General features: G+C 34.6%; 1 protein-coding gene across 2 annotated transcripts; it reads right to left on the bottom strand.

Annotated features, from left to right (window-relative positions):
• Positions 1 to 1,109: 1,109 nt before the first annotated feature.
• Positions 1,110 to 10,314, bottom strand: LOC111510506 (facilitated trehalose transporter Tret1). Of its 2 annotated transcripts, none has more exons than XM_023166434.2 (3): positions 9,899 to 10,314; positions 9,741 to 9,835; positions 1,110 to 3,207 (listed from the first exon to the last, which is right to left on the bottom strand). In XM_023166434.2, the coding sequence occupies exons 2-3, from the start codon at positions 9,799 to 9,801 to the stop codon at positions 1,886 to 1,888; spliced, it is 1,383 nt and encodes a 460-aa protein (XP_023022202.1). In that variant the 5' UTR covers positions 9,802 to 9,835; positions 9,899 to 10,314; the 3' UTR covers positions 1,110 to 1,885. The 2 variants fall into 2 exon arrangements, with proteins under 2 accessions (XP_023022202.1, XP_074025806.1); XM_074169705.1 differs by having other exon boundaries at positions 9,741 to 9,913; positions 9,971 to 10,312.
• Between the last annotated feature and the right edge of the window lie 860 nt (positions 10,315 to 11,174).

Here is an 11,174-nt window from a genome sequence, read left to right as displayed (position 1 = left end):
CTGTATAATCATCCAAATTAGAAACAGAAACATATAATTTCGAATCATCTGCAAACATCAATTCATTCAAGTGTCTCGCAATGATCATTAATAAATATCAAGAATAACAGCGGTTCCAAGTTGGGTCCTTGCGGCACTCCAATGGTTGCAATATAGTTTAGTGAGTAAAATCCATTGTATCAGTTTGTACTGTTTTCTATTATTCAAATATGATTTCAAAAGGTTTAGAAAAATTCTAATTTTCTTAAGCAGTATTTTTTGGCTTATTTTGTCGAAGGTCTTGGAGAAATCAGTATACACCTCATCAACCTTTTCTCTTCGGTCTAATGATTCATATTCACATAAGAATTGACTGAAAATGGATAAATTACTGATTGTATATGGGTATCAAATGGCAGGGCTTGACTAATAGAATAGTAGTACAGTTTGAAAAAGATGCAAACTTAAGATGGCCGCTACAAAATGGCGGATTACAACATATAACTTTGTAATATTGAGGCACTAAATGAACTAAACAGAATAAGTAGAATTGAGTAACAAAATTAGAAACTAAAATCTTGAAAATTAAATTAATGAAAAAATTGTTATGTTATTCGGTTTTATTGAAAAAAATAAGAAAATAATGATTTAATTAATGTACTGAGAACTAAAAAATAATTCGGACGACCGTAGGTAGCAGTCATTACACACCACTCTCCTCAGCAATCTGAGGTATTGATCATAAAAAAATCTGATTAAATGTATGAACGATTTTATTTTTTATTTCTGATCAATACCAAGATGGAAAAAAAGGAAGAAGAAATTATTCCCTCCTCGGAAATATTGTCTTTCAACATCTGCAGATGACTGAAATCAAATCTCACAGCTAGCTAGGAGCTTTCGTATACATCTAGGCGAGTCATAACCTTCGATAATAGGAGTCATCAAATGAAGGTGATCAGTTGAGTGCCATTACTTGATTTTTAGTATAAGAACTGTCTTTTTTGTTATTATATTCTTCTTCCCGCTCTTTTCAACTCTTCAATTATCGTGAAACTGATAAATAAAAGTCTGGGATTTACGGAATAGGCTATGAGTAATGCGGTTGAAAGTATGAATGAAACATGCAATGGATTAGCAACAATTGATTTATTTTCGAAATATCGATTTTAAACATAATACAAACATTAAAAAATATAACTTGAAATTAGTCAGTTCAAAAAATACACTCAGGTCACTTAAATTAACCACATCTCTGAATGACAAGTGACATAATTGAGCCAATAATACTAAATTCTTTTCACATTCAATTCTGTACTCAAATGAATCCATAACATGTTAGGTTATACACTTAAATTTTTTTCAAACTGGAATTTATTGTGGAATTTAAAATAAGGAATCAACTCAAATATCGAGTTTGTTCAAGTGAAAAACACAATGTATTATTCATTTCACGAAAACGCATACAACAAAAAAAGCAAAAAACCAATCGAAACTTGTATTTGAAATTATTGTTATTTCAAGTAATACCATTTTCCAATGATGCTTACGAACGGTATGTAGCAGTATTTCTGAAAACTTCGAATGATCTCTGTAATTATTTACACATTAAATCTTTATTACCAATACTAGTATATGTATTAACATTTATTTCCACTTTGAACGATATATTAATATTCTGAAGCAAAATCAGAACTCGTCACGAGTCAGGGAAAATTGTCTGACTTGGCTAAATATACGAAAAACGATCTAGGAGATAGTTGTCTTCATAGAACCCTTTAGAATCAACACATGTTTTATCTGTCAAGTTGAGTTTGCATTATCAAGATACAAGAGTACATTCAACTCACTAATGATTATGCTGAAATTATGCCAAATAAACGAACATGATGAAAAATTATCGGATCTATTTATGTTTCAAGAACAACTGTATTTCTTCCAAAGTCATTCCCTTGGTCTCAGGTACATATTTCACGATAAACCCCAACATAATCATACATAAAACTGAGAAACACAAAAATGAGACTGATAAACTATTGAACTCGTCATTCGTTACCTGAAATATTTTTACCGTAATCGAATTAATGAACAAAATGAAAATTTCTGCTGAACAGAGGGCATTTGCTTTGACATTTGTGGGAAAAAGCTCACTCAAGTAACAAATTTGTGTGAATGACAAACCAATACTGAATAAAATACTGTACAATGATAATGATGTGAGAGGAAGCCAGTTCAAATAATGTTTCACGTCATAGTCAAAATCCTTGGCAAAAAAATAGGCGCTCATCACGAAAAGAGTAATACTACAACCAGCTGTTGAGATTATAGTCAAATATCTTTTACCGAAACGATCGATAATGAAATACGTTGTAAATATCATCACAACAAGTTCGACAGTACAGAAAACTATCGTAGAGAGTATTGAGCTGATGCTACTACCTGTTTCTTCAAAGATCATTTTTGTATAAGATAGCACTGGTGCCTTGGCACACCCTGCCAAAGCTAAAGAAAGAATAATGTAAATGGATACCGCTTTTCGATTACTTGGCACTGTGAAAATATCTGTAAATTTGGTATTTTTGACCATTTCTTCTTCTAATTTAACTGCATCACATATAACTTTCAAATCTTCTTCGACGTTCACAGTATTCCTAAGAGTAATCAAGGCTTGTTTAGCTGCCTTGATATCATTAACTTTTATATAATAATAAGGAGATTCGGGCATGAAGATGAATCCAAGGAAGTGAATGGCCGGCACAGAAGCGCAAATAATACTGCAAGAAAATATGCTCAAAAAGCAGCCTAATGTATTGATCAGTAATACTCCCAAAACGAAAAAGAAACTGATCAGGGAAGAAAGGAAACCTCTTATTTTAGGAGCTGAGATTTCTCCGATATACATTGGCACCACCGTGAAACAAGCTCCATCAGCCACACCAATTATCAATCTCAGTATAAAAAGAACCCATACATTTCTAACATAACCTATACTGAGCTGAGAAAAAAATACAGGGGGAGCCATCATGAGAATAGTATACTTTCGGCCTATTTTATCGGCAAAATATGCTGCTATTGGAGCTCCTATTATACCTCCTATCCCTGGAGATATAATACACCATGCAACTTCATTACTTGTCATTGGTATTATCGATGAGTTTGACTTCAAGTATGTTACGAACGGAGAAGTCCAGCATGCATTTATTCCAAAGCTCATCATTGTAAGGGCTCCTGAAAAATATAAAGCAAAATGAACTAGATGTTGATGAATTTTTGTAAATATATTAATTTGTTTATTGTTTGGGGTTGGAAGCCTTCTGGCTATTGAGGTGAGGTGAGGTGAGGTGAGGTGAGGTGAGGTGAGGTGAGGTGAGGTGAGGTGAGGTGAGGTGAGGTGAGGTGAGGTGAGGTGAGGTGAGGTGAGGTGAGGTGAGGTGAGGTGAGGTGAGGTGAGGTGAGGTGAGGTGAGGTGAGGTGAAGTGAGGACAGGTGAGGTGGAGACAGATAAGGTGAGAACAGGTGAGGTGGAGACAGATGAGGTGCGGTGGGGACAGATGAGGTGAGGACAGATGAGTTGAGATGAGGACAGATGAGGTGAGGCGAAGTGAGGACAGGTGAGGTGGAGACAGATGAGGTAATCACAGGTGAGGTGAGGTGAGGTGAGGACAGATAAGTTGAGATGAGGACAGGTAAGCTGAGGACAGGTGAGGTGAGATTAGGCGAGGACAGGTGAGTTGGGGACAGATGAGGTGAGTACAGGTGAGGTGAGGTGATGTGAGAACAGGTGAGGTGACATGAGGTGAGGAGAGGTGAGGTGAGATGAGGTGAGGACAGGTGAAGTGGGGTTAGATGAGGACAGGTGAGGTGAGGTGAGATTGTACAGGTTTTTCACAGAAGATCAAGAAGGACGCTCGACCTAGATATCTCATCATATCATTGTTATGGAGAATTGTCAAATCACTATCAGAATTCTGAACAACTACTCTTATATGAACATTGAATTATACAAAAAACACTTTTTCCTTCAGTTTGTTCAGTTTGTTCTCCAAAGATTCTTAATGGAACATAATATGATATAATAGTTTCCAGTACAAGCTATCATTCAATGTAATTTTTTTATACATGAATGTTTAAGCTAAAATTTTGCATATACGTCTAGCTTGGATGGCAATGCGTAGTTAGCTAAATGTCGCCATTTCACATCTAATACGGTGAACTGCACAATATTGCGAACAATTTTTTGTGCTCATATGAAATGAAAAGATTTGGTGGAAAAAATACAAAAACTAAAATGACGTCACTCTAAATCCAATATGGCGGACTCCCAAAAATAGTGGACTATGCTGTTACCCAATTATATGGATATCAAATGAAGTGGTTCAAGGCAGAAAAATTCAAAATGTCGAAAAACAAAATGGCCGACGTACAAATTTTGAAAAGTTATAACTCGACAAAGGATAGGGACAGTTTGATGTTCGAACAAATGTTGTTGGGATCGACCTTTGTACGAAATCTTCAGGATTTTATATTTCGGACCCGAATTTCATGCAGTCAAATAAAACTGCCTACGTGATCAGGTTGGTTCTCGCCTGTGAATGATAGGTCTTCTAACTGAAAAAACGACTGTGCGGTTGGCTCCTGTTGGTGACTCCGTACATATAATATGTAGTTTTTGACCAACTTGACTGCACCGCGCTGACGAGGTCATTAGCCAAAAATATGTGTCAGCGTTTTTCTACAGACCTTTCCGATCGAATGAGCTATTCACCGCCAATATTTTAATTAGATTTAGGTTTATTAAATATGGAAGTCAACGCTTCAATAAATTGAAACAGCAATATGTATTAGTTCAAGGTAGTTGAGTTTTTAAATTATCATTTCAATTGAGGTAGTGATCAATAAGATCCTAGTATAATAAAAATCATCTTTTGGTCATTCTGTCTATTCAGAAATAACACCATGAGTTTGTTCACGTTTTTACAATTTTCCTCTAAAAGTAAATATATTTTTTACTCAACTAACAGAAAAATAATATTTGCATACATGTCGCACATGCTAATTATTGCAATTACACTGACACCATTATTGATAACTGGAGGTTGTCGATCCGACTGAACCGATATCGGTTTCGTTCTGATATACGTGGACTGTTCAAAAAATGAGGTGAATGTTCAAGTTTCGCGGGTTGCGAAACAATTTTGAAGAAAACATTCACATTTAAGGTTGCTCCTGAGAAATTAAAATGACAATATCGTTGAGATGAAGAAGAAAGGGTGAGTGATCAAGCGAATAAGTATGACAGTGGAAATTTTGAAAGTGTCATTGAACATTCTCAAAGCCGGTATAATTTTGTGGCTTTTGATACAGAGTTCATCATGTGAAACGAAAAGTAATTGAAGATATGAATTCAATTGATTTGAAAACTCCATTCTATTATAGAAAGTATTTTCAAATTTCATGTGAAGAAGATTCTTCAGGGACATGTTTAGTGCCATTTTTCGAGTCATTCGAATTTTCTATGCTCTTTTTTTATAAAATGGTTTGCATAGATGCCCCAATTTATTAAAATTTTCAGAATGGACTGGTATTCATCTGTTTTTACCTTATGATTTTTTTCACTATGAAGATAGACTTTCTTCTTAAGTCACAGTAACAGTTTCGATAATACGTTTTTTACTGTTGTCATCCAAAATTTGAGCTGCAGTGGGATATATTTATAAACCAGCTTGGATTCAGAAAAAATATGTCGACCAAAGAAGCAATCCAAACATCAACAATACAAATTACGAAAACTCTAAATGAGAACAAACAGTCCATCTTTGTGATTATTTGTTGACTTAAGCAAAAGTTTCTGATACCGTTAGCAATACTCTTCTTTTGTAGCTTTGTATCTGTAGAGGAAGGAGATTGAGTGCACTTCCTCCCAAGGAGTATATATATATATATATATATATATATATATATATATATATATATATATATATATATAATATATATATATACGAATAGAGATTTTATCGAGTGTGTATGATACCAATCAAAAATGATACAACTCGTGGACACAACACTCCAAAAAAAGAGGGGGGGGGGGCAAACCGCGGACACGTGTTTCTGGCTATTGGCCTCATCAGCACAGTTTGCCGAAAGTAGGAAACAACACATACGCACGGAGTCAACAACAGAAACCAACCGCACATTTGTGGTTCCAGTTAGAAGACCTAGAATTCCCAGGCTACATCTAACATATATATATATATATATATATATATATATATATATATATATATATATATATATATATATATATATATATATATATATAATGTACTGATTATAAAAAAGCCGGACGGTACATTAGGTCACACGGTATATCGAAAGCCAACACACACGAATAGGTACCTAAACGCAAATTCACACCACCACCCAAAACAACTTCACGTGGTGGCAAAAACACTCATTACACGTTCGAGGAGGCTGGCAGACAACGATTACAGACAAAAGAGCTGAATACCATCGAAACAACTCAGAAACTCAAACTCAACAAATGAATAACTACTCAGAAAGAAGTATAAAAGCGGCTGCCAAGACCACACGGTAACAACAAAAAACTCGAGATACACCGGTCATAACAACCACACTACCATATATTGCAGGAACAACAGATAAAATCAGCAGAATTCTTCGCCGACACAACATATCAACTTCGTTCGTACCAGAACGGACAATAAGGTCCATGCTTCGTAATCCCGAAGATCAGATACCACTGGAGTCACAAAGAGTGTATGAAGTACCATGCCATGATTGTGACAGAACTCACATCGGCCAGACCAACAGACGAATCAACAGACGCAGAGATGAACACAAACTAGCAGTGAAGGGAAAAGTCACCACGTCTTCTCTCTTCCAACACGTACTGCAGACAGGACATAACATCAATTTCGATAACACAAAAATACTAGCAAGCAACGAAAACTTTTACTCGCGAACAACCAGAGAGGCTATCGAAATTTAAAACGACCTAATAATATGAACAAGAGGGATGATGCGCAAAGATTACCATCAAGATGGAGATCCGTTTTATCGCTTCGCACAAGCAATCAGACCGCTCAACCCCAGAAGCAAAACTCGGCACATGGCAATACAGGTACAATAACAGAGGCAGGAGAGGCAGCTCAGGTAATAAGACCAAAACAGGTAGTCGAGCAAACACAGGTAGTGGCAGCAACGCAGGTAAAGGGAAACATCCATTCCTATAAATTGAGACACAGAGTTCGAACTAATTAGTCTAGTTGAAAAAACCAGACATCACCAGAAGATGGCAAATGAGACTTTGCCGAAACGTTGTGAAAAAAAATATAAAAATTGTCGAAGTCATCAGGCCGAAGGTGTCACTGCGTCCTGAAATTTTAGTCAAACCGCTTCCTTGGCTAAAGAGTCGGTAAATTCAGGTACTCAATCAAGCCAAGTACCTCTATTACCTACAGGGGTGCTATATAAGGACTAATGTAACAAACCATTGTTAGTTTAATGTATAAGTTTAAAAATGTTCTTATAGGACGAAACTGCAGTAACGTTAGTTACAAATGAAAGTGGTAAAAAACGTAGAAAGTTTCAATTCTCTTTTCTTCGTTGAGGTTTGTATTCTCGATATGAAGTATTTGGAATAATTGAAGATAATTGAAGATTGAACAGTTTAGTCTTTCTCGTGAAGATGATCACTTGGTGATCGAAATACGTGTCAGAGTGTTAAAGTAACGATTTCGTCTTGCTAAAAAACTCCCGTAATATTCATTACTACACCAATGGTTCCAAATAGTGCATCACATTAGTATAAAGTGGTCAACGAACATTCAATAAACTGATTAGTGAGTGAGAAAATTTAATTTTTCAAATAACCATTGGACGGAGTTTTCAAATACAAAGATTACTAAAAAATGTATTTCAAGTCTTTTGAATCAACCCTACAGACTAATTAAAAATTTGGGGCGATTGTTGTTCGCTCGGCGATTTTGAATGGCAGAGTCAAAAATTTCGGTAGAGACCTCCTTCTAACAAAATTTGACAGGTCTTTGCATTTTCCTAAAAACCGCTTCATTTCGTTTCAGATTACTTAGCAATCACATATTCATGTAGATTGATACATTTCTAGAGTTTTCTTCTAATTTATGGAATGGATCTTTTTGAACAGTAAATAGGTATTGTCTGAAGGTGCTGAAATATACCAAAAACATTACGATAACAATGAGCACATTGATGAAGTTGATGATCCCATACACGATTCTAGCTCCAAAGAAGATAAGCCCAAATTGCTCCACATTCTGTATAAAAATTTGATGAACATATTATGATATGAACAAGGGCGATGACATTTCCTCTTAAGAAGACAGAGAACTCAAACCTCGATTTTCATAAACAGGGCTATTCAAATTCGTAAACGATAAGAGATAGAGTATCGGTTAAACTATGGTAAAGTTGCGTATTTTAGAGACCTATTCAATGATGTGAAGAAATCATATTTTTTTCATTGCTCTGAGGTTTTCTACAATGAACTTCGAATAAGAAAACCTTTTATGATTATCTGAAACATATCTACAACAAAAATATATTACATGTGTTTTGATGAGCAGAAAAAAATGGTAACAATAATAACATCCGAAACGAACACTATAATTATAATGAAAATTGAAATGAAGTAAGTAATTTATATACACAAAAAAATTAATTGTGCAATGAATGTTCGAATTGGAGTCCTTCCATTTCGAGACAAATAATGGGACAATAAGATAGTCTGCAAGATCACCAGATCTTACTATTTTGGACAATTTTCCATAGGGGACATTGAAAAATAGGATTTACGCTGGCAGAGAGATAGAAAATGTAGGAGACTCGAGATTGAGGATTTTGAATGATTTCGCAACAATGCAGCAAATAAGTGTATTGAGGGCAATAAATAATATGAAAAACCAAGTTTAAAAATGTGTCGAAATGGAACGACTCCAATTCGAACATTTATTGCGCCAATAATTTTTTTGAGTACCTATATAAATTACTTCATTTCAATTTTCATTACAATTATAGTGTTCGTTTCGGATGTTATTATTGCTATCATTTCTTTGTCTGCTTATTAAAACACATATAATATATTTTGATGTAGAAATGTTTCAAATAATTATAAAAGGTTTTCTTATTCGAAGTTCATTGTATAAATCGCTCAGAGCAATGGAAAAAATATGATTAGGTACCTAAAAATGAAAAAAACTCTCGAAAAACTCTAGGGTACATAGGGAGACGTGCAACTGATCGCCTCGTTTACCTTTATATTCGAGGATTGAGTTCTCTGTTAATTCCATAGATGGCGTTTTAGTAAGCTGAGATTATTGCCCTTGCTTACTCAGTCTAGTTTTTTTAAAGACATTTGAATCAATCAATGCATATTTAGTGCAGCCTAGCACCATTGACGAGACCTATGGTGGACGAAACATTGCTATCTGATGTTAGATCACAAATGCGTTGTATTTGGGCTCTGTATTCCAGATATTATGAGATAGTCTGTTGAAAATGTTTGTATATACAGAATTCCAGTATATCTGCGAATAAAATTATACTCCCAGTATTAACAACGATTGGAGTGAAGGAGTGAAGATTCATAGGTATAATGAAAAATCAATGACTTGAAATATCTCAAATATTAGCAACTATTATCCTGAATAACAATAATTTTACTTTTATGAAAAATCATCAGTCAATAATAAAGAAATACTAACCTGTTACTGAGGCCAGGTACTGGAAAATTCTTCCTCTAACAATTTCATTTTCAGTTGCCATAATCACATCAATTATTGAATTCCATTGAATGATGCTAAAATAATTTCATGAGTAACAATCTTGAAAACTTTCAGCCACTGAGTAATCCCACACATACGATTTTGTTATTTGCCTGCAAGTTGAAAATATGACGACAATGAATATAAATGATAATCACCCGACAATCCACCAATTAAAACAACAACGCCAGTCTACATGGAACTCCCATTAACAAATGAAACATCAGTCTATAGTACGTTTTGTAAAAAATAAAACCAGAATTAGTCCCCTTTTCGCTCGTAAATAAAATGTTTTCAAACCTATAGTATGGTACAGCTGCATTATAAAAAACGCATGAATTTAAGCCCTCATTATGATTCTACAGCAAATGTATTTAGTACGAGTATATGATTATTACGTGAGCTTAAACTGAATGCTATAATCATAACAATATTCACAACCATTTCAAACATTCACCTACTTTTCTCATGATTCTGAAATGCATAACCCGTTGAACAAATTATAATGTTATCACCCAGGTATATAACACAGACTTCTCCGCGAGATCTCTGAGAAATAACTATTAGTATAGTTCAAGGTAAACGATATCGTGCCCTCTACCTTCCAGCAGTTCCCTTAAAATAGTTAGGGAGCTAACTAATTTTGTTATTCAATAATCATTTCTGATTATATATATTATATATATTATATATATATATATATATACTACAAACTCGCACTTGAATAGGTGTGAACCACAATAAACCCTTGCGGTTACGGTGAAGGGTCGAATAGACCTACTCACTTGTAACCTAACCTAACTCCTTACTCACATATGTATATACAATCGATCGCTTAGAACACACTTCACTAACTTTCTTCGAAAGCTTCTGATAATTCCTTTTCCATAGTCTCCGTTTCACTATAACTGTCGTCATTTAAATCAATAATGAATTCATTTCCACCACTGATATGGAAGTGTATAATCTCAATTTAGTATTTTTCAACTAAAATTACTTTTTTATTCCTTTTCTGCCAGTCTTCTTCGGTAATATTAGATACTTCTTCTTTAACTAGCTCTATCACCTTCTTATCAAATTTTGGAAAATTATTTTTACGCCTGATGCTTTGTTTCGATTTTCTCCAAATCAACTCGATGGGATTGAAAACACACAAATAGGGGAGAAGTCTCAATATGGTGTGTCCATACTTTTCAGCAATACTCTCAAGGGCATAAACTTTTTCAAATGTTTTTGACTGTAAAACTTCAAGTACCTAGTTGGTTTTTGGTAAAGTATTCTTCAAAATACAAATTGTTATCCATTATGAAACTTTGTATTTCATCTTTCCTCAAATTTTTATTCGGTACTTTGATGAGCTGTCGCGAATGATTG

The sequence above is a fragment of the Leptinotarsa decemlineata genome, unplaced genomic scaffold, assembly GCF_025532065.1.
Source record: "Leptinotarsa decemlineata unplaced genomic scaffold, Ldec_3_MD MMD2_P_RNA_scaffold_5, whole genome shotgun sequence".
Lineage (NCBI taxonomy): Eukaryota > Metazoa > Arthropoda > Insecta > Coleoptera > Chrysomelidae > Leptinotarsa > Leptinotarsa decemlineata.
The sequence above is the reverse complement of the archived record's forward strand: the minus strand, read 5'-3'. Positions and strand labels throughout refer to the sequence as shown.

Bases quoted from the DNA above. Each gene is read 5' to 3' on its own strand.
- LOC111510506 (XM_023166434.2), bottom strand. From the start codon at position 9,801: ATGGCAACTGAAAATGAAATTGTTAGAGGAAGAATTTTCCAGTACCTG. The intron at 3,208-9,740 runs GTTAGTATTTCT...TATATTTTTCAG, and splicing joins GTACCTGGCCTCAGTAACAG to GAGCCCTTACAATGATGAGC.